Source organism: Anguilla rostrata, chromosome 2, assembly GCF_018555375.3.
Source record: "Anguilla rostrata isolate EN2019 chromosome 2, ASM1855537v3, whole genome shotgun sequence".
In the NCBI taxonomy this organism is placed as follows: Eukaryota; Metazoa; Chordata; class Actinopteri; order Anguilliformes; family Anguillidae; genus Anguilla; species Anguilla rostrata.
In genome coordinates this window covers 70,964,832-70,988,654 of record NC_057934.1, presented here as the reverse complement: position 1 = coordinate 70,988,654, position 23,823 = coordinate 70,964,832, and the positions used below count along the sequence as shown (strand labels likewise).

The 23,823-nt window shown below is 42.5% G+C and overlaps 2 protein-coding genes across 4 annotated transcripts in view; both read right to left on the bottom strand.

The window, feature by feature from the left end:
- Positions 1–18,520, bottom strand: part of LOC135249077 (E3 ubiquitin-protein ligase rnf213-alpha-like) — a 65,858-nt gene extending 47,338 nt beyond the window's left edge. The window contains exons 1-20 of the mRNA XM_064324350.1: positions 18,010–18,520; positions 17,587–17,795; positions 16,732–16,893; positions 15,153–15,355; positions 14,456–14,748; positions 13,209–13,465; positions 12,098–12,322; positions 11,681–11,870; positions 11,168–11,223; positions 10,772–10,934; positions 10,087–10,245; positions 9,808–9,906; positions 9,525–9,647; positions 9,075–9,264; positions 8,560–8,733; positions 7,859–8,008; positions 6,936–7,549; positions 6,245–6,401; positions 3,465–3,682; positions 1,211–1,348 (exon numbers count right to left, since the gene is read on the bottom strand). Of these exons, the coding sequence (XP_064180420.1) occupies positions 1,211–1,348; positions 3,465–3,682; positions 6,245–6,401; positions 6,936–7,549; positions 7,859–8,008; positions 8,560–8,733; positions 9,075–9,264; positions 9,525–9,647; positions 9,808–9,906; positions 10,087–10,245; positions 10,772–10,934; positions 11,168–11,223; positions 11,681–11,870; positions 12,098–12,322; positions 13,209–13,465; positions 14,456–14,748; positions 15,153–15,355; positions 16,732–16,893; positions 17,587–17,795; positions 18,010–18,105 (3,876 nt within the window). The 5' untranslated portion in view covers positions 18,106–18,520. The remainder of the gene's footprint in view (positions 1–1,210; positions 1,349–3,464; positions 3,683–6,244; positions 6,402–6,935; positions 7,550–7,858; positions 8,009–8,559; positions 8,734–9,074; positions 9,265–9,524; positions 9,648–9,807; positions 9,907–10,086; positions 10,246–10,771; positions 10,935–11,167; positions 11,224–11,680; positions 11,871–12,097; positions 12,323–13,208; positions 13,466–14,455; positions 14,749–15,152; positions 15,356–16,731; positions 16,894–17,586; positions 17,796–18,009) is intronic.
- A 3,751-nt stretch (positions 18,521–22,271) lies between these two features.
- slc26a11 (solute carrier family 26 member 11) overlaps positions 22,272–23,823 on the bottom strand; it is a 15,557-nt gene continuing 14,005 nt past the window's right edge. For all 3 annotated transcript variants that reach the window (XR_010328554.1, XR_010328555.1, XM_064324351.1), the window contains one exon: positions 22,272–23,823. This exon is cut by the window's right edge. The gene's annotated coding sequence lies outside the window, so the exon portion shown is untranslated.

The window sequence follows — 23,823 nt, the reverse complement described above, 5'->3', positions numbered from 1 at the left end:
TATCAGTACATCCAGAGGGCTGAACTAATTATCTTATATTCCCTGGAACTTGTCTCAGAATGCAGGGGATCGGTAATTAGGCCTACCGTTAGCCAGCAACAATTAAATATCTTTCAAGTGTAGACATATGGAATCAAATACTGTCTTTATTTGGGTGTACTGTAACGTCCAGAGTTTGAAACTGGTATAGAGTCTAATGTTAGTGTACAGTAGCTAAAGGTTCCAGTGTTATTATACACAGTTGAACAGGTCACAACAATCTAATGGTGTTCATTATATGATTATAATTGGGTTAAAAACTTGAAAGAAATATTAAGAAGAGAATCAGTTGTCACTTTTGGGGAATATAACCACAATGTGAATCCAGTTGCCTGCACCTTAAATGTTTTTAAGCTTCGGTCAGCTTTCCCTGAATTAGCCCGCTGACTTGCTAGTAATCACGTTACTTTCCAATAGAACAAGCTAACTTAGAGTTAACTTGGCTTAGACGTACATAGAGCAAACATACTGAAATCACGATAGTATGGTTAAAACCAAAAAAAGAAGCTGAACTAGTGGGAAGTTATGTAGTTAGCTGAACGTAAAACTCATTTTGTTTTCGCTTAAATAGAGAATCAGGACAATTGCTGCTACAATGACAGAATCCGTATTTATTTGCGTTTGGCCTCTCAGGTGGACAGTAACGGTAAATGCTGGTCTCATCTGGATACGTGAACTCTCTGCGACGTCATTCTGCCTTAAAAGTGTGTCTTAAATTTGTTGCCCTTTGAGTTTTCTTTTCTGTTAGGATACTGCCTTCCGAGGGAGCTTAATTCTAAGGATGCAGGCATTGAGACACCGCCTGACTGTAGACCTCCAGGATTGGAGTTAAACCTGCAGACACTGCAGCCCTCCAGGACTGGAGTTAAACCTGCAGCTGCTGCAGCCCTCCTGGACTGGAGTTAAACCTGCAGACGCTGCGGCCCTCCAGGACTGGAATTAAACCTGCAGACACACCGGCCCTACAGGACTGGAGTTAAACCTGCAGACACTGCGGCACTCCAGGACTGGAGTTAAACCTGCAGCTGCTGCAGCCCTCCTGGACTGGACATAAACCTGCAGACACTGCAGCCCTCTAGGACTGGAGTTAACCCTGCAGACACTGCGGCCCTCCAGGACTGGAGTTTAAGTTGCAGATGGAATTGACCCCAACCCTCCTGCATACCCCTACCTTTTTCTGGTTTTGCGCACGGATAATGTAGAGGCCTTTCTTGTTGATGGCAGAGGCGAGGGAGAGAGAAGACAGCTCCACTGAGCCATGGCTCTCTTTCACTGTCTTCAGCCACTCCAGGTGACGTTCTGAATCTCGCTGAAACCCAGGTAATAAAACACATTTCAGGAGGGAAAGTAAAGTAAGTAAATAAATTAAAATGATAAAGTTTAATTTTTTATAAGATGCTCAGTATTTTTCTTTCTTTCATACTCTGTTTCTTAAATGTCTGAGTGTTTTTTCTCCTTCATGGCACCTGTATTGTTTCTTGGTGGTTTACCTTTTTAGTACACTAACATTAATGTGTACAACCCAAGGCTCCGGAAGTTGTCTTACATTGAAGTATCTACAAGGCACTTAAAACCACATAACAACCATTCCTGGAGAAAAAACATTAAGCCTTGCAGTGAAGCCACACTGTATGCGGCTACGCCGCCTGGTGCCGCTCCCCCATCCCACAATCAGCCACTTGTGGGCGTGTCACCTATTTTGACAGACAGTTATGTTCGTTAAATGCTGACCAAGTTTAATGTCGAGTTTCATGTTCATTGTCCAGTCTGAATAAAAAATCTTTTTTGCAGTAACATATTTCTGAAAGATGTTAGTCAGCTGCCTAGCTAGGCTGTCTAATGTCTAGCTAGTGAGCAACAACCAACAACAAAAACATTGTCTGGCTAATTAGCCAGCTAATGTCTTCAAAGTTATATCTGGTTAGCTAGCTAGGTGGCTGGTAGAAACGATCACGAATAACTAGCAACTAATATATTAGCAACAAAATGTTTTGTTTTTTTTAGTTATTTGTGATAGTTTCTACCAGCCACCTAGCTAGCATTAGCTGGCTAATTAGCAAGACAGTGTTTTTGTTGTTGGTTGTTTCTCACTAGCTAGACATTAGACAGTCTAGCTAGGCAGCTGACTAACATCTTTCAGAGCTAGGATACCATCAAAAATGATTTTTATTGAGACTGGACAGTTAGGCCTATAACTAATAGTAATGGCTATATCTACATAGCAGAGCCACCCATAGCAGAGCCACCGACAATTTCAAAGACTTTCCTCCACGCTGCGTTCCTCTTATCGGTGTCTCTGTAGGAGATCATTGGGAAACCCGATACGGCAATTACAAGTGACTCTTCCATTGTGGAAATATAGAATGTGGAACTAAACTTTGAAAAAAATTGGGACAGTTTACTTGATGGATCATTAGATCAAATGTGATTGGTTACCACAACGTGGCGTTTTCTCCTATGTTCATGATGTGCTAATATTTTGTAAAGGTTAGAGGATGTTAACATTAATGCACAAGGTGCATAAACCTTGGTAAACTTGCAAAGTAATGCCATGTGTGTCCCTATGTTTTCCTCCAATAGCAAAATTCAGACCAAGCAACTCCCTGGTGCTTTAAATTAATCTAATGTAAATTAGTTTGACCTAATATATTTTTACTGAATGTTCTAAAAAAATATTCTTTGTCACAAGTTTGTAACATTGTTAAAGATGCTCTATATGCAGTTGTGGAGTCTTAATTATAATGTGGCAGAGGTTACACAGCTTATTTTTATGCAAATTAATTTATCCTTTCCTTGTGATCATTTCAAGTCTTCAATATACAGAGCACACAGAAATTTGAAAGCAAATGTAAATTGCAGACCGCCTATTGCACCATCCAACCACGTCAATATGCCACCCTGCGTGCCACGTCTGTTTAGGGCTTTATTAATAGGTACCACCAGGCCTGGAAAAAATTCTTGGCGAAACACTGATATTCCAGGAATGCACTTTCAGTTGTAAGAATACATTTTAAGTTGGAGGAATGTGTAGATATGTCATACAAATTAAATGTTTACCATTGCAGCATTGCTTTAAAGCTGTGTAATTAAAATTGTGTTTATTGGAATGGCAAGATTTGAAATGCCCCCCCTCCAAATACTCAGAATCGGTATTGGTCAGAAATTTACATATCAGTGCATCCTTAGTTTTAACTTAGCCTACTTTTTGCTTAACATGTGAAATTGTCTTGCTCCATTGGCACATCATGAAAGGAGTAAAATGGTCTCACCTCATTGGCAATCCTTTTGTCTTATTTACCAAAAAAGTAATAGAAATAAGATGTGATGTCTAAAATTGGACTAAAATACTTGCTAAGACTTATTTTTTTGTATTTGCAGTGACTGTACCTTCCCCTCTGGGATGGAAAAGGGCGAGAGATTCTCACCAGCTTCTCGGGAAGGTTGCAGTCATTTTTGAGAGCCTTCCACAGTTTCCCAAGGGCCTCCTTGAAGGCCCGGAATCCAGCATCTGGCTTCAGCTCATACAGCACAGACGAGTATCCCAGTACAGCGTCATGGAAACAAGCCACGCGATCCACATCCAGGTCATTCTCTCCGGCTGAGATGGAGGCCAGGTCCACAAAGACCTTCAGCTCATTCAGATCTGCACAACCAAGGCAAGAATAACATCCATTTTTCAGTTTAAGACTTCAGGCTACATTTAGGCTGTCACAATTCTTTACATTTGTCAGTTAACCACATTTCTGTGTTGTGTCCTCTTCCGTTTCAGTTCCATATCTCTGGATGTCACCAGTGTAGATGCAGAGATCAGATTTCTTATGTCATACGTCATATGTCAAAAATCGTTCTCCCTGTCTATGTCTCTTCATTTTGCACATGCACTGCACTGTATTTCATGTTTTACCTAATCAACTTCACTGTTTTTTGAAGATATACGTTTATTATGAAATTTATGCATGCAACACACTCTAAAAAAGTTGGGACAGTCAAGTGTTTACCACTGTGTAACATCACCATTTATTTTAATAACACTTATTAAGCGTTTGGGCACCAGACACCAGTTGGTTAAATTAAGCAAGCAGGATTTTCCCCCATTGTTCTATTATGCAGGTCTTCAGCTGTGCAATTGTAGGGGGCCTTGGTTGCCGTATTTTGTGCTCCATAATGCCCCACACATCCTCAATCGGAGACAGGTCAGGACTGCAGGCAGGCCAGTCCAGCACCCGCACTCTCTGCTTACGCAGCCATGCACTTGTAATCCGGGCAAAATGTGGTTTGGCATTGTCCTGCTGGAAAATGCAGGGACGTCCCTGGAAAAGACAGCATCTGGATGGCAGCATATATTGTTCCAAAATTTGTACATATCTTTCTGCATTAATGGTGCCCTCACAGATGTGCAAGTTACCCATGTCATGGGCACTGACACACCCCCATACCATGACAGATGCTGGCTTTTGGACCTGACGCTGATAACAGCTTGGATTGTCCTTTTCCTCTTTGGCCCGGAGAACATGACGGCTGTTTTGTCCAAAAACTATTTGAAATGTTGACTCGTCGGACCACAAAACACGCTTCCACTGTGCTACTGTCCATCTCAGATGAGACCGAGCCCAGGGTGTTGAGTGTTGATGTATGGTTTCTGCTTTGCATGATAAAGCCTTAACTTGCATCTGTAGATGTAGCGGTGAATGGTGTTGACTGACAAAGGTTTACCGAAGCATTCCCAAGCCCATGTCATGATATCCATTACAGACGCATGACGACTTTTAAGACGTCTGAGGGAACGGAGATTCGGGGCATTCAGATGTGGTTTTTGGTCTTGCCCTTTACGCACGGAGATTTGACTGGATTCCTTGAATCTTTTAATTACATTGTGCACTGTAGAGGGTGAAATGCCCAAATTCCTACCGATTTGACTTTTGGAAAGTTGTTCTGAAAGTGCTGGATTATTCGCTGACGCATCTGTTGGCAAATTGGTGAGCCTTGACCCACCGTTGCTCTTGAAGGACTAGGCCTTTCTTGGAGGCTCCTTATATACTATAACACGATTGCTTCACCTGTTTCGCATCACCTTATTATTTCAACTTCTCACATCATTATTCGTCCTGAATTGCCCCTGCAACACGTTTTGGAACGAGTTGCAGGCATAAATTTCGTAATAAATTTTCATAATTGGATCTTATCCAAATATGGCCAAATATATACTGTCTAAATCAGGGGTGGCGAACCCTGGTCCTGGGGAGCTGCAGGGTCTGCTGGTTTTTGTTTTCACCTTAAATACAACAACCACTTAGACTGAAGAAACCAGGTGTGGTGAGTTAACTGTGTAATCAACTGCTTTAATTGATCAATTAATTGCCAAGTAAAAATAAAAGCCAGCAGACCCTGCGGCTCTCCAGGACCTGGGTTGGCCACCCCTGGTCTAAATGTAGAATAAGATACTTAATCTCTTCAGCTTGGCAAAAAGAAGGTAACAAACTACTAAAGATTTTTCAGGATCACTTCTTCCAACAGAGCAGGGGTCCATAGCTGAAAATTAGCTAAAGGTAACAGAAAGTGTCTGCACAGAATCGATTAATGTGTGCAACACTCTGTCAAATCATGTAGCTGAGGCAGAGACCCTTAAGGTGTTCAAGTCCAGACTTGACGCAGTGCTGGATACTCTCCAGTTTGTATGTAAATGGCCAGGCTTAGCTGAATGGCCTTGTTACCATTCTCAAATATTTGTATGTCCGTATAGAACATTACAGATGAACAAACAGGAAATATAATACAGTTTATATCAATAGTGGTATACTGCCTGTATTAATATGGTTAATATTGCCCAAAAGTATTTATGGTGTTAATATATTTATGTATAGTCAAGAGTAACATTACTTATGCATCTCTCTCTCTTTCTGTCACAAGCATCAAGAGGGACTTTACTTTACACTGGAAAAAAATACAAAAAAATATCCAGGAGGTAACACAGGAGAAGTTAATAAACAAGAGAAACAAAAATAAACACTAGACAAACACACGGGAGACTAGAGATATGGCTAGCTAGACATTGGGTAAGTTCACAGAAAAACCAAGCAAAGACATGCGAAACAGGGAACTTAAATACACATTGCACACAAGAACTACTTCTATAATATAACAAGGCTAACAGGCAGCCTCTAGTGGCCGACATGAGGAACTGTGACACTCTCTGCTTCTCTCTCACCTTGCAGAGCCTCTTTCAACCACAAGATGAAGTTTTTCCTCAGGTAGAGCTCCTGGAGACACAGTCTCTGCTTCTCAGTCATGGCCACCTCCTTCTTCACTTTAATCAGGTCACTGTCAATATGATCCAGAGTCTTTCTCTTGAACTCTGCGTCAGTCTGGGTACAGAATACACTTTGTATTAGGAAATAAATTTAACTGTATAATAAAGGTAATAATAATGATGGACACGAAACAAATGAGAATATATGAAGTCCTTCCATTGTTAACCTATGCTGTTGAACTGTTCATCATTGTAAGAAGGGCCTCAGAAATACTGACTGATCAATGAGCTGAACAGGTATGAAACGGAGTTCAGTAATGCCTTATCATTCATGTTAAAATGTAACCAGTAAGAGAAAATGAGTCATAGGTTCTATGGGGAAAAAAAACATGAAATGCCACTAAAAATTGCTGAAGGGACATGAGCACTAGTGCTAAAGACATTTTACCATAACAGAGCTCAAATCAGCCTCTATTCTTGATGCATTTGTACCTCAGACATATTTAAAAGCAATGTTTAAAACATCAACAAAAAAAAATCTGAGACAAACACAAACCAATCAAAATCCTCTTTCATCATAAAAGCACTATAAGCTAATTCAAGATTTTGGGTTGTTTAACTAAAATATTGAAAAATCATGATCACTCACAGCACCAAGTAGAGTGTCCAGGATGTGAAAGTCTCCTTGAGGGCAGAGTATCTGTTTGGCCTCCATGATGACTTTAACAGACTTCAGTGCCAGGTGGAGCTCGTGGTACTGTTCGATTTGTTGCACCCGCTTATGGATCCAGTGTTTATCCATTTCCGAGTCAATCTTGCACATGATCTGCAGGTCATCAGTCAGCTCATCATACTTGCCCGTGTAGTCCTCAAAGATGTCGTCCACTTCCTGTAAGGTGAGCCCACCGCTTCTCAAGTTGTTGTAGATTTCTCTGTATCTACCGTAACAGGGCTGAAAAACCTCCTTGTGAATCTCATGGAGGGAGGCCCGTATCACAGGTGCTGCTCCCATCTCACCCGTGATGTCATCACTGCGTGACAGCGCTTTCGCCTGGTTCTTCCAGCACATTTTGAAGATGAAGCTGTTCCTGAACACGTGCAGGGCCTCCGCCATCTCTCGAACGCCTGGCGACAGCTCAAAGCATGTGACCACACCCACTTTCTCAGATGATATATTGTCAGGTTGATAGACCTCCATGAACTCGTCCAGTGTCTTCTCCTCCACTGTCACTCCGAGTTTGCTCTCCAGGTCCTCCAGATCAACTAAAATCCACATAACATTGAGCTGAAACTCAGCATTAAACCTAACCACAACATGCTGCTAAATAAAACATAAAAACTTTCCAATTAGTGCTATAATATTTACACACATGCACACACACACACAGGAGCAGACGCATGCTAACACATACACAAACACACACAGGAACAGACACATGCTAACACATACACAAACACACACAGGAACAGACGCATGCTAACACATACACACACACACAGGAACAGACGCATGCTAACACATACACACACACACACAGGAATAGACGCATGCTAACACACACGCTGACACACCTGTAATGTACTCTTGTAGTGCCTGGCACACTTCCAGCAGGTTACGCAGCAGCGCCCTCTCATGGTTGATGCTCTTCACTTCATCCTCCCTGAATTTCATAAGGCTCTTCATAGCAGAGTTTCTGCACCTCTCATTCATAGACAGACCATCTGCACAGAAGTACGTCACATTTAAAAACACATTCACAGTATTTATTACTAACGGAGAGACAAGACAATCTTCTTGCATTTGCAGAATTGTATGTCCTTCAGTCACAACATAAAGCCTCCTTTATATCACCGTGGATATATAGGATTTATATTACTGTTTTCTCCAAGTGACATTACAAGCATCAATCATTAATAATAATTTATATTAATGCAGCTTTATCTTATCTCCAAATTTGGAGTGCTGAGTCATAGTTGTGGTCCCCAGTTCTGCAAACCACCATGTTGTATGACTGCAGTCCACCAGCTGAGCTGCACAGTCACTGAGTCAGAGGAGGACAGACTGCAGACTCCTGAACGACCAAAGGGGGAGCTGCCGCCACATTTGGCATTGGTCCAGTCTACACCCAATACACAGGATCTTAACAGGATGAGCCCCCCAGTAGCCTGTACAATTCCTTTCATTACTGTAATGAAATATGACTCAGGTACATTTGTGGACAGAGCAAACATTAGACTAGATAAATTGATTTTTTTTTAAACCACTAGAGTACCTATTTTCAGAAGCTCCAGAAAGGCGTCTTTGTTCTTGAGGATCCGGTTGAGACTCCTCATCTTGATGTTTCCTGTGAGGAATTTATTTGAGACTTTGCTACACGTGGACGTCGCAACAGCCATTCGTTCCCTGGCACTGTCGGTGAGCTCTTCGGTGAGCTTTCCATCTGTGCCTGAAATGAAGGAAAAGAACTGACTGGGGGATGATCTCAGTTTAGAGGCAAAGACCTGGACCATTCTGGCTGAGGATGATCTCAGTTGAGAGACAAAGACCTGAGTAGATACTGACTGGCGGATATTGTCAGTTCAGACTTGGACTGTGAAGGAAAATGAAGTGAAATTGCTTTGAAGGAATTTGATTGTTTCTTGTGGCCTGCCTGGGAATGAACCTGCATGCATCACTGTGTTTATGAGCCTTAAGCGCCAGACCTAACTCCTGTCCAGACTACACTGTCTGCCATGTCTTAGCAACCCCTAGGCCTGGTCTCTGGCTCCACCCACAGCTCAAAGGCACCTTGCAGCTGGAAGATGTCCTTAGCAATAGACCAGGTGAGGAGATGTTCCAGGACTGCCTCCTCCCCCTCCAGGTAGCCCTCGCTGGTGTCAAGGGGCCAGGCCTTCAGGACTAGCACGGACACCAGTTTCCCAAACTTCCTGAGGTCATGACGCCTCAGCCGTTCAAAGAGGGAGCGCTCCTCCCTGCCCTGTACTCACAAACAGAGGGAGGATCTCAAACATACACTCACACACATTCAGATACACACTCTCAAATACACATCTACACACTCAAACATATACATACTCTCAAACACACATGCACACACTCAAACATACACACTCTCAAACACACATGTAAACATACACACACACACTCAGACACACACTCTCATACACACATGCACACACTCAGACATACACACACTCTCAAACACACATGTAAACATACACACACACAGACACACACCTGGCAGACAGAGGTGACACTCTCCAGAGCGCATTTCTCCAAACATGCACTTAAAGTTGGGAACTTTCTGTTCACTTCCTCCATCTGGTTGCAGTAGATTTCAATCTGGTCCATGCTACACTCCTGTGGGCCCAGAATTAGCACAGTGAGAGGAGGAGCCCTCGTAAATTCACACTAACCAAGGTTAATCTGTTTGTGTATATATACATATAGATACAGTGTGTAGGTTTAATGTAGATGTAATATACCTACATGTGTGAGAGAGTGTAATCATTTAAAATACCTTCTTCAGTTTGCCTTCAAAATCATTTAGAAGAGTAGTCCTCCAAAGCTCTGTGAACTGTTCTCCTCCTAAGGTAAGTGAGAGGATGTTGTTCCAAGCCTGAAACACACACTGTTTAATTAACCCTAAAGGTCACAGGTCAAGACAAATTAGTGTGTGACAGAAAAATTCTAAAATGTAGTAAATGAAATCTTAATAAAACCTATCAACACATTTCTTGCAAATCTACATGTACATCAGTTCACTGAAGATCACAGAATGCTTGCGATAGGACCTTACCTCTATTTCACATCTGGAGATGAAAGTGCTAGACTGAGTGACCGTGCGGAGCAGCTTGTTGTCAAAGGTCTTCCTCATCCAGTCCCTGATCATTTTAAGCATCTGTTCTAACTCTTCACTAGTACTGCAGTTCAGCTGAGCCTCATTCTGTTCAGAGTGCTGAAACAGTTGCAGAAAACCACATTTTTCAGTCAGACACAGCTAAGAACATCAGCATTTACAGAACATGGCTTCAGGACTTCAGAAGACCTAAAGGTAGGTAATGGTAGGTAAAGACACATGGATATTACTGTCAGTGCTCATTCACCTGTGCCATTGATTGACTCAGTTCACTCTCAAACAAGAAATTTGTATACTTTTTGTCATTCATGTCAGCACAGCATTTCATTGCATTTGTGTACTAATGCCAGTATGGCTGTGTATGAGGTCATTGATTATTGGTTATAAATTGTATCATCGCCTGCAATCATGACATGATTTTTAATATGGACAGCGCACTGAGCATGGGGAATTCACAAAACAAAATGGATTGTTAACAAAGGGAATGGTCATCAGATGTTTGTTACCCGTGTAGTGTTAGTGTGAGCTGTTAGGTGTGCAAAGTGCGCTGGATAAGCTCCTGCTAGCTGCCTAAATGTAAGTTAAATGTGAGTCGGGGTTACAGGAATGCCCAAAAATATCATACATTCTCATGAACGCTGGCAGTGAAGTCTGCTACAGCAGAGACAAGCGTCGCACATGCTGTGGGGAGCTTGTGGAAGCGTTGCTCGATGGCAGCTTGGCAAATCCTCTCCAGAAGTTTTAGTGACACAGTCAAGCAATTTTTCCCATAGCCTGCATCATAACACCTGGAAAAGAAACAAAGATGAATGACACAGCAGAAGTGGCGTGCTCTCGCCAAAAGTGGCACCACTTCCTGTGCAGTTTCAGTACCGCCCTCTAAAGAATGTGTGAGAAACACATGAGCGAGAGAGAAGGCTCAGTGTATTTATTACTTCATACGTAGGAAGTATGTTGCTGGTGCTACTGAAAATTCATAAGAATGAGAGAGAACAGTCAGGCTGAATCTGATCTTTCTTACCTGAATTTCTGTTCCTTAATTGACTGACTGAGATACACCAGCAGCTCCTGCACTGCCTGTAACATAACCATTCATACACAACATATTAATATACACTAAATGACCAACAGTGAACTTCGGGATCAGCAGGAGACTTGCTGGGGATCAGCTGATATGGAATTCCCAACTACACGCTGCAATCATGACTTTCCTAAACTTAATATTCAGCAAATCCTGCATTAGTACAGTTCTTTGGAAACCCATGTTAATACATAGCTATGTACTAAAAACTTTGGCACACTGCAATTGACCCTGTAGCTCTGCTGGTTGCTAGCAGAACTGCTCTACTCTCAGGAGAATCATAAAAAAAAATTATGAATAGCAAGCAGTGTGTGTATACAGAGTGCAGGACTATGGGGGGGTAGGACAACAGCAGACATGAGAACAGAAGACACAGAGACAGGGGGCTGTGGGGAGCAGTGGGCCAGAGTGTTAGGTGGTTTTTCAGGAGTGGGGAAAGGGCAGGACACACACCTCATGTTTGCGAGAGAATTCGGCCCCCAACCGAAAACACAGCCACTGAAGGACATCATGGAGGTCCACAGGAACAGAAGAACAGAACTCCTTCACGGCCTCCACCCCCAGCAGATACAACCACGAGCGGGACAGGAGCCTGTCCACCTCCACAAGGTGTGTGTGCTCTGCCATCACTTTCATGAGAGCCCTACACAAACACACACATGCACACATACATACACGCACACACATAAATCACAGACTGTGATACACAGCTTGTGACCTCATTTGTTGTGTAGAGCAAATCTGTGTACTCTGAATGCTTATTTGATTATGAATTTTTGAAAATGATTTTCAGTGTAATGCACCAGACGTACAGTTCCCTGGTAGATGAAACTGACAGGAACACAAAGAAACTGCATCTTATACTCATACCTTGTATACTGTGAGTTTGACTGCAAGTCAGGCAGACTGATCTCCCTCAGGCCTGCCCAGGGATTGAACCCCACGGAGGGAGTTAGGGAAGGAGAAAGAGGCTCAAAGGGTCTGCAGTCGCCCCTCAGCAGATGCAGGAGTGGGAGCACCAGGATCCACTTCTCCACTTTCTCTTTCAGTGCCAGGGAACAGAAATACTCTAGACTCTTCTGCACCTCTAACCAACTGGGGAAAAGCAAGCAGAACATATCAGAAAAAACTCAAACTCATTTCAGTTCATTTACACAAGCAACATCCTGGAAAAAAGATTCATTATTTAAAATAAGTGGCCTTAAAAAAATGTTTAGAGAAAAATGAAAGTTTCACACAAAAAATGTAAAAAAAAATAATTAAAACTTCGGAGCAGTAAAAGAGTCCAAAGCCTCCTTTTGTGCATGCAGAATTTCATACGCAATTAACAGAGTTATGCATGTGCGATTAGTCATGTGGTTGTAAAATAAGATATGTTACTGAACCCATGAGGTAATTTTCCCTCTTAAGTTACTTAAGGGCAGCGGCTGCCTGGGGACCAACTCCAGGTGAGACCAAGGGCAGGAGCAGACCTAACCTGACATACGTGTGTTTCAGTGTGGGAGGAAGTCAGAGCACCCGTGAACATGGGGAGCACTCTCCAGCAGAGAGGATCCGGGCCAGCCGGGACTCAAACTCGGAATTTACTTGAGAGGCACGAGTGCTAACCACTGCACCACCATGGGAGTAACATGCAATTAAATGTGTAGTCACGCACTTAGCAGAGTCACACGTGTGCAATTACATGCTCAGTCACGCAGTTATGTGAGTGCACGTGCAATTACACACTTAACCATGCAGTTACCTGAGTTAAACGTGTGCGATTATATGCTTAGTTGATCTGTTATCAATCACAAGAATGTAATTACATGCTTAGTCATGCAGTTTTCAGAGTTAACGTGTGCAATTGCATGCTTAGTTGCACGACTATCGGAGTTGCACATGAGCGATTACACATTTAATCATGCCGTTATTGCAGTTACATGTGTGTGATTACATACTGTGCTACACAGTTTAGTAGAACGCAGTAGCCAGCACGCACCATAGCGGATCCTGGAATCCACTGGTGAGGTCTCTCCAGTACACGTGGAACTCTTTTCTGGGCATCTGCGGTAGGCACAGTAGGTCACACATGTAGGAGAGCTCCTCAGTGTTGTGCAGCTCCTGGTACTCATGCCAAACTAGCATGGTTATGAGCAGCCCTGCTTTCAGGGGGTCTCTGAGGAGTGTCTTCTCTCCACCTCCTTCTTTCTGTGGGACGACATTCTCTAGCAGGAATTCTCTCAAAAGCCCTTTCACCTGGGTAGCAAAAACGTACGAGGCACAGAGTAAGAATCCTGATGTCTAAGCTTGATATGTAACTGTATGTCCAATACCAGTGCTATACAACTAATGACCCAGGAGCCAAACATGGACCAACATAGATTAAACACTTTTCCCTTTGATCACTGAGAAGAGAAAAAACACATTACAGAGATACAGCTGAAATATTGACTGTATCCAGATCCGCATTAACAGTGTCAGCACTTCTGCTTTGGTATGCGTCCCACGGCACTAGCTGTCCATATATTTAGACGGCATCTAGGTCTACAGAATCAACACACATGTTCAATTCACCTTGGTCTGTAGTGGTCAGGGAAGTGGGCTCATTACATTACATTACATTACAGGCATTTAGCTGACGCTCTTATCCAGAGCGACTTACAGAACTTTTACATAACATTCACTTTACATCCACTTATACAGCTGGGTACATACTGAAGCAATGCAGGTTAAGTACCTTGCTCAAGGGTACAATGGCAGTGTCCTATCCAGGAATCGAACCTGTGACCTTTAGGTTACAAGACCAGTTCCTTACCCATTATACTAAACTGCCACCCTGCGGCTCGTAACATCACAGGCATTTAGCAGACACTCTTATCCAGAGCGACTTACACTTTTTTTTTTTTTTTTTTTTTTACATAGCATCCATTTATACAGCTGGATATATACTGAAGCAATGCAGGTTAAGTACCTTGCACAAGGGTACAATGGCAGTGTCCGACCCAGGAATTGAACCTATGACCTTTTATTTACAATCCCAGTTCCTTACCGAGTATGCTGCGCTGCCGCTCACATAACAGGTTCAGGGCCAAGGTAGGACGCCGACATTGAACCCATGAGCAAGGCACTTATCCTGGACTGCTCTAGTGAAAATCTAACTGCACTGTATTTGAGTTGCTGTGGATACAAGTGCTGGCTAAATGTATCCTTGTTTTTTAACTGACTGAATGAAACAAAGAAACTCACCTGAGCTACGCCGTACCCAAGAGATTCCCACACTGTTGGCCTATCTCCTTCAAAGACGTAGGAGCTGCAGTTAACTGTAAAGAACTGATGAAGATGAATCAAAAAGTTTTCCACGTTCACTGCGCTCCAGCTTCTTAGCAGATCAAATATCATCTTCAGCATGACCTTCCCAGCTAGGTGGCGCCCCCTAGCGATATCTCTCTTCTCATTCATCCCAAGAAAGCTTATGACGCTTGTAATCATGCCGCTTGCTGGTTTGGCCCATATGATGTCATCATACTGATGCCACTCCCCTGGGAGACACAGGCAACATAACAAAAACAAACCAGGACAAAGATGGTGGAGGAAGTAACAAGATGCACATGTAAGTCCATGGAGAATTGTGTCCAAATTAATATAATGCAACACGCCACTAATTCTGTCAATGATTCATGATCTGAGCCAATAGTGTGAAATGATATTCACCCAGTCATCAACAGCAACCAATAGCTTCAACCCATTTTGTTAGTTGCAATTAATGGGATTTTTTTATTTTATTGTGATTCAAACCATAACTTTTTTTGCCCACATTTTTACATTATAGCTTATATCAATTTGCTCATGTTACAAACATATATTTTTTTGTAATTAATAAGTGACACCTTAATGATGTTGAATGAAATAGAGCTAAAGTCCAGCTGACTGGAGAGTAATTTACCTTGCTGGGTCTGAAGATTCATAACTTGTAAACACCTGTTGACAATTCCTTTTGCATCCATTTTGTAAATATACTCATACTGAAGTTCGTGTCCAGCCTCTCTTGGTTTGTACACAGCGTATTTATAGGGTATGGGGACACCTACAATCATTCTGGATATCCTTATTTGTCCCTGCACTAGGTAACCATGCTCTCCTAAATGCCTACAAAAACACAGAACAAAATGGACGGTTAGTATTTGGTGCTAGTACTGGGTTGAATTAGCAAATTGGATAAATGTGATGTCCTGGATCAGTATATCCTAACATGCTTAATCATTTCCCTTTGGAATTATTGACACAATCTCATGTTCACAGATGGGACACATTTCGAACACAAAATATAGAGTGTTGGAAATGTAGGTTTGGAAGTTGCAGGTTCAGATCTCAGGTGGGGCACAACAATTTTACCCTTAAGCCAAGTACTTAACGTGAATTGCATGTGTCAAATATCCAGCTGTATAAATAGGCTGTAAGCTCTGTAAAGCACTGTGAATAAAGGTATCTGTTTAGCAAATCAAATCAATGTCATCTCATTTTAACAAAAATGGACCCCTCAGACAAAAGCACCACAAAAAGTGTAAATAATGAACACATATAAAAAGTGTTTAAATAATGCTGGCATTTTTTTGACATTATGCACACGCCTTTCCTCAGTGACAAAAGTTTTACACCCAGTTATGTAAAAGCTTAAAACATTTATGCTCTGATTTTACAGTTTGTCCTACAGTTACAAACTGTAAAATCTTATCTTATCTAGCCATGCTAAATGCATCTTCTGTAAGCTGCTTTGGCTAAAGTCTGCTAAATAAAGTTGGTCATTGTAATGGGGGGGCATTGTGGACCACACATGAACCTTTTATGTGTCCTCCTGAGGCCTGGCAGGAAGAAGGGTTTAAAGCATATGCCCAGCGTAATTCCCGACTGTCAGAATATCCTGTCAGACATACTTCTGCCTCATTTAGCACTCAAACAGGAAGCCATCTCTTCCAACTGTGCAGTGAACCCGTTAAATACGGCTCAGAAAGACACATTTTCATTTTCAGAAAACCCAGCTATTATCACGAAACGTGGCCAGGATAGTTTTTACTAAATTTACTTCAAAACAGAGTAAACTGCTCATTTCGATGGGAACTGTTTTCAGTATGCCGGTGCCACGCTTTTGCATACATTTGATACTTTCCAGATATCGAAAAAGGGTTAGCTGTCACTTCATAACGTTGTTTCAGGAAAAAGTACAAAGACCAGGTTCATCTTAATGATGAATTATGCTGACCAAAACAACCGTAAGTCTCTTTGACTTGTTTTAATAGTTTTTGGATAACAATGGAGAACTATGACAACCAGAATATTGGCTATATCTGGCGTTAGCTAGTAGGACAATACTTGTTGGTAGGATGAACTCATTGTAGGTTTCAGTCATTTTGTAGTCTTTTGCAGTAAACTTGTAGTCTTTTTGTAACTATAAGTGCAATGTTAATACACATCTGAATACATTTGCTGCAGCTTAAACATGTTCTTCATCAAAACGTTTTACTTACTTTGCTTCCATTTTTACCACATCATTCCAATTCCCTAAAGGCTGTCCTGGCACCATGAAAACCAGATCATTCTGTGGGTCTAGATTGAAGTCCTTGGACAAGATGGCGTGGAAGCAGACAGTGACGCTATCTGTTGAAGTTTCCTGCTGTAGACTCTGTGGGCTTTTGAAGTCAACAATAAAGCAATAAAAATCAGCAGACTCAAAGGAGCACGGTCAACAGCACTATCATTCATCATGGTAACACTCACACTTCATACAGCCGTCATAAAGTACACACGGGGCCTTTGTACCCATGCCATTGCCATTTTATAAACCAGTTATAAATGAATATCCTGTTTTATGATGGCCTTTGTAAGAATGCCATTACATTTTATAAACCAGTAACAAATGAATATTCTGCTTTATGAAAGCAAATACAGATACATTATTTTTTGTGGGCAAAGTGTTATTTTTCACAAACAGAACACAATCAGTGTGCCACAGCACTCTGGTATGCTGTGTGAAAAATCCTTTTAAAAAAAGTTCAAATTAATTTTGTTAAAAACTTGAATGATTGAATCCCATTCACAAAAGCCAAAATCAATGTCATTAAAATGCATATCGCCTAATTAAAACCCCAAAAGATCATTTAGGTCTACTTTTAACATGTCACATCAACATCAGCAAATTTCTTGCTTTTCGGAAATGCTGAGGTAAGCCAATATAATGGAGGTGTATGCTTCATAAAGTAGTAATGCCATACTCATAAATAGGCTTGCTATACTCTATGAAGGGCTTCTGAAGTTACACTTGTTAAAAATGTATTCATCATGATAATGGATGTTGAACCTGGAAACCATAGTGACAGACATACATTTGAGGTGGGTGTGTCATCTTTTTGTTCTTCCTCTTTGAGGACACTGTTTGAAAGCCCTCATCATCACACTGATCTGAAGTGGCCCCCTTGTTCTCAGGTGGGGGCGTGTCCACAGGCGATCCAGTGGGGGCGGAGCGTGCAGGTACCTCTCCACCACGTTGGGGATTTTTCCCAGCATTCCCTGTGCTTGGATTTGTGTCAGATTCCTGAAATAAAATGGAGAAAACCAAGTGAAATACAACAAGACCAGGTCAAAACCTAGTATATGGCTGGACCAGCCATCCAATGGTGTAACTTCATCACGCAGTCAGTCACAGACATTCGCGTTTGTGGGCTGGCCCTGTTGTTGCGGTCCAACCAAAAAAAAAAGGACACAAGTTCTTTAAGTCTTATTTAAACTAAGGGCAGTAAGAACACTACCTGCTCTCCCTGTACTCCACGCGCTCTCTCTGGAGGACCAGCCTGTGCCGACTCCAGGCTCTGCTGCTGAGCAGCTTCGGCGGTCTGCCTTCCCATGGTGCCCTGCTTCCGCTCCTCCTCTGCCGCAGACTGCTGGGAGTTTGCCGTGTCCTTCCTGTGTTTGATGCTTTGGTCACTGGCACAAATCCCAGCATGCTTTGCGCTCTCGGCCCTGCCAGGTCCTGGGGTTGATTCCCCTCCAGAGCCTTCGGTTGTGGAAGGGTTGGAAGCGGGCCTCTCAGTTTCCACTCTCTTTTCCGCCTCTGCCCCAGGATTGGGTGATGGGCTGGCGCTCGCTAGACTTTCTGCGCTCTGATTGGTCGACTCTCTCCCAGTAGAGCGGCTTTGGCAGGACGGTCGTTTCTCCTGCAGGTCAGCAGTGGTGGAGTCATGTGGAAGATCACTTTGGTTTTTGGAGGGGGTGGGTGGAGAAGGCTGGGCAGGTGGTGGTGTAGTTTGCCCAGGTGTTAGTGTAGTTGCCAGGTGTGGTGTTGCCAGGTGGTGGTGTAGTTTGGCCAGGATGGTAGTGCCAGGTTGGCCGGGAGGTGGCACAGGTTTGGCCTAGTGGTGGCACAGTTTGGCCGGTGTGGCAGTTTGGCCTGGTAGTGGCGCAGTTTGGCCTGGTAGTGGCGCAGGTTGGCCAGACGGTGGCGCAGTTTGGCCTGGTAGTGGCGCAGGTTGGCCAGACGGTGGCGCAGTTTGGCCTGGTGGTGGTGCAGTTTGGCCAGGTAGTGGCGCAGTTTGGCCTGGTAGTGGCGCAGGTTGGCCAGACGGTGGCGCAGTTTGGCCAGGTGGTGGCACAGTTTGGCCTGGTGGCGCAGTTTGACCTGGTGGTGGCGCAGGTTGGCCAGACGGTGGCGCAGTTTGGCCTGGTGGTGGAAAAGGCACAACTGAAGGGTCCGTATCCTGAGGCGTGTCAGGCCCCTCCTCCACAGCACCAGCCAATCCCACGGGGCCAGGTGTCTCCGCCTTCCCTGGTGCTTCCTCAGGCCTCATGCCCTCCAGAGAGGCTCCTGAGAATGCAGAGGCCTCTGGGAAAGCGCTGGGCAGCAGACATCTCTCTCGCTCCTGAAGAAATCGCTCTTTCTCCTGAAGAGACTGTTCTTTCTCCCGAAGACATCTCTCTCTCTCCTGAAGACATCTCTCTCTGTCCTGCAGAAGTCTCTCTCTCTCCTGCTTTCCTTTATTCGCCTTCCTGCTCCGTCTCCTCTGCTGGGTGAAAGTTTTAAAAGTGAGAGTTACATGTCAAAGCCCCACGATTTGTCCTCAATCATCAGCTGAGATGCACAATGCGTAGACGCAAACTCCTGCTGTTGAAACAAATGCAACAGCCTTCGAAACTTTGCTTATAAAATTGCTTTATGAGAATGTCTTACCATAATCACAAACATCAAGTTCAACGGTAACCCAGACTCTGTATGATTGCTTTTCTAAATTTTGGCCTTTAGTGCAAAGCGCCTTTAAACCCCAAGAGCTGTCTAGGGGGGTCTGGGGGCAAGCCACCCCAGAAGAATTTTTTTTAAGTACAGCTATGAAATGATCGTTTCATAGCTGATTAATTTAAAGGGGAAAATACTACAGATCCGTAATGCTGGGTGTTTGTCACAGAAAATACTGGCTGAAGTCGCAGAGCAGTCACAAGAAAGTTGTTGAAACTGTTTTAAACATTAATTTCATAAATTAATTCATAGATCTCATGTGCAGCAGTCAATGGGAAATTATTTAAATAGCATGCACAACTGCAGCAAAGGTAACAAGTTCTTGAAATTTAAATAAATAAATAAATAAACAGCCAGTTGTCAGATGCTACAGCCTATGAGCGAAATACATTGATGGGCTGGTGCATTTAATCGTGTAATTCAGTCCATCACGAAAGAAAGCGTATGCTAATGGAATGTTAGTAGAACTAGAGCATGCTCAAATTGCATTACTAAAATAAAAGACAGTTTTATTTCATAGCATAAGATGTTTATATCGTAAAATAACATTTATTTCATTAAAGATTGTTTTGGTACAATATGCTGTATAGTGCGATGTTTTAGTCTTCGATAAGTGCCTGTAGTCACTGATGATACCGTAATGGAGAAGGAGCGCTAGGCATCAAACCTCTGATTGCAACAACGGACACTGATGAGAATCCTGATCCCAGCGCACGCATTCCGGAATCTGTATACATTGTGGCACTTCGTTTCCCATCGCGTTTGGCAATAAGCTATTGTTAAAATGCATAAGCCTATACAAATAGCACCGTAGGCTACCACTAAAAGCACTAAAAACGAAGAAATTCACACAAATGGCAAACATGAGGAAAGTTAGGAATCTGGCACCTGCAAATTCCATGACAAACACCCAGCCTGAAAGATCAGTATACAATGTCCTAATGAAATCCACATCGGTATGAGCCAAAACGAAATGGGGGGGCGGTATTTCACCTGTTTTGTTATATGCATTGGCAATGTAATTTTTAATCAATCGCGAGAGGAAACCGTTTCTGGCACGTTGTTATGGGATACCACCTTCTTTTTAACGTTACCGCCAGGCTCCTCCTGCGGCCGTTTTGGCGTTGCATCACCCTGATTATTAGCCTCGCGGTCCATTTTCTTCCCCTTCTGTCTTTCCGTGCACGATCACGGTGCTGGAAGCCACTCACCTGCGACGAAGAAGTTTACAAACGTACGAATCACAACACTATCTTCCTCCCTGTCACAGGGTACTGCGCTTTCAACTTTCAGTTTCGTTTCACCTGGAGACTGCAACAGTGGTCAGTGGGATGGTCAAACGAAACATATAGCAACTGTTACCTAAAACAATGGCTAAATAATGGTAAATAAAGAACAAATATCCGGGCACACTATTAAACAAGAATAAGAACCATACAATAGTACCGTCTGTTTGTAGACAAAACAAATACGCACATCAACGTCCAGCGCAGTCGAAGTGAAAGTCTTAGTATTGAAGTTTCCAGATGAAATTCATAAAAAAATTGATTTCCGTCAACGAAATTGGGTCAAATGAGTCAATGAATCAAGGTCTACCCAAAATACACCCAAGTCCCATTGAAGTGTTCCATCACAACATGATCTACGTGGACGAAAAAGTAAACAGATCAGACTTCAGCAAAATATTTTCTCCGTTGGGGACGAGTGAGCGCATAAGAAGTTTTGTAAAAAGTTATCACTGAATTTTTGAGAGTGCATAGTCAAATCCCTTACATTAACAGGACGTCCACCATTTAAACCTCGATAGCCGGCTATGGCAGTTGGTTAAGTTTCAAAATAGGCCTACTATACATAATTCATAAAGCTTTACGAATTACCAGCGCTTCAGAATTGTATTGTTGTTTGGAAAGACCGAATGGGTTCAGCAGTCGTAAGCGTAATAACCATCAGCACCACAAGCCACAATAAAGAGCCGTACCTTGCGTCAGTGAACGTGGGTCTATTTTCCTTCAGTTAGTTTGACTGTGTTGCTGAATCGGTGATAGCCGCGGTCTCTGCACATAGTGAGGTGCGCGCGACGTGAGCTCGTGAGTTACATCGGAAGTTAAGTTTCGTTTCACAATAATAAATTCCGCGTCAACAATTCTGCGTTCTTCTGTTTGTCTGCGTCATTGTTATTCTATCTGTGCGTCGTAAATGCTTGAAAAGGCCAAGCCGAATGTGGCGTTGCTGTAGCCTATCTTCGGACACGCTGATCTGGCTATGAAGTTGACTTTTAAATTGGCCAAACAGATAAAATATGTAGATAACTTGTATTTTGATTCATCCCTATAACTTGTATTTGGATTCATTCCTTTACATGCAATCTCATGTAGCCTAATCACACAACGAATTCAAATTCCCATCTCAAACCAAGAGCCTTTTGCAGTAGCTACCATAAGAATGTTTTTGTATTTCTCAATCGGTCCCGTTCAACTACAGGTCGATCACCACATTGCGCTCGCCGTGAGCCTGCGTGATCAAACGCAGAGCGGTTGTGTTATGGTGCGGGCATTTTCCCATAATAGAGCGGGCGAAAGCGCAACGTAAGACGATGCGACCGCAACTCCGACGTACAGCGCCAAGTCAAACGGCAAGCTCCCATCAAATGAATGGACTGAGTTAGTCGAACCGAATCAAATGATTCGACTCGGTGAAAGACGGCGCACTGTCCAAAATGACTTTATGACGTCACTCAATATAATCATTAGCTTCATGTCAGGAAACAGAAACCTAAAGAACTGCAACATTTTTGGATTTATTTCGTTATCCCAACAAATCAAACATTCTACAAAAAATATTTTTCTCCATTTCACCATATTTCTGAAAAATCATAAGACATTTTCCACTATTTATATTAAACCAAACATCAAATATATTAAAGCTATTGTTTTTTTCCCCAGTCAGTTCTGCCGTAATTTAACTCCAACATTTTGGTCAGAAATTGTAAAAAAAAAAAAATTACAATTATATAAATAAAAAAGATCCATTGTGAACAATTGAAAACAAAAGTCATTCAGAAACGTTACAAAAGATTATTGGTTGCAATTGAAAACAAAAGTAATTCAGAAACATTACAAAAGATTATTGGTTGTCAGAAAAATAAAGAAAACCAGTCATACACTGTCAAGTATCCCAGGCACTAGAGTTCTTGTGCAGTTGTTTCATTCAGACTCATTCCAGAGCTCTCATGCAGGCCAGCAAACCCTCTCGAACCCTGGGCACTGTAGATGGGAAAGCAGGGACTTCCCGTTTAAGCCCCTGCAGAAAATCCCCAAATCCCCACCATTTTATAGTGTAGCCCAGCGGCGTCCAGTCTTATTCAAAAAATGGCCGGGGTGGGTGCAGGTTTTTTGTTTCACCCCAGCACTGTGACACCTGATTCTATTTTATCATGGTCTAGATTTAAGAGCATGATTAGTAAATCAGTTGAATCAGGTGTCTTAGTGCTGGGCTTAAACAACCACCTGCACCCACACCGGCCCTTTTCAGATAAGACTGGACACCCCTGGTGCAGACCAACTGCCATATCTGGCAACTAGCAAGTGCGAAAGCTCATTTTAACTGTTTTTAATTAAGCTTGATTGTGGGGTGAATCGGATATTAATCATTGATTTGGCTTGTGAGTTAATGGCTGTTGGTCTTATCTGAAAACATTTTCATTTATTTTTTTGCTGATAAATGTGTACATTTGCATAACACAAAATGTTCTTTTTTAAAACATCAGAATTCTCTTAAAATATATTTCAAATGCTGTTTCATCAATCTAGTTAAATTAGTTTAAGAACAGTTCTAGTCCCGAAAATAACTGAGGTGTTTATTATTTGAATGAAAGGTACAAAAGTGCGTGAACAGAAATAAGAATGTCAGTAAATGAGCTGAAATTAATTCTACTTTACCTTTCATTTCTTTAGTACAAATTCTCTTCCAACGCCCTTATCTATGAAAGGACTAAACCGAGGGTAACTCAGCCAGACCTGACTAATCCAGCCCAGATGATTTATCAAAACCTAGGGTAACTCAGCCAGACCTGACTAATCAAGCCCAGGGGATTTATTTTATCAAAATCCAGGGTAGCTCAGCCAGACCGGTCTAATCCAGGGCAGGTGATTTATTTGAATCATTTAGGCGTAAAGAGGCCAAACGCACTTGAAAACTGTGCTGAACTTCTGTTTTGTGAAGCTTTGTGCAATATCTTGCGAGGTAGTACCAGTCCAATAATTTAGCAATCGTTTAGAAGGAGGCGTCAATACCACAGCGGAGAGACAGATACAGCCCTCCTGTGGTAAAGCTGGGT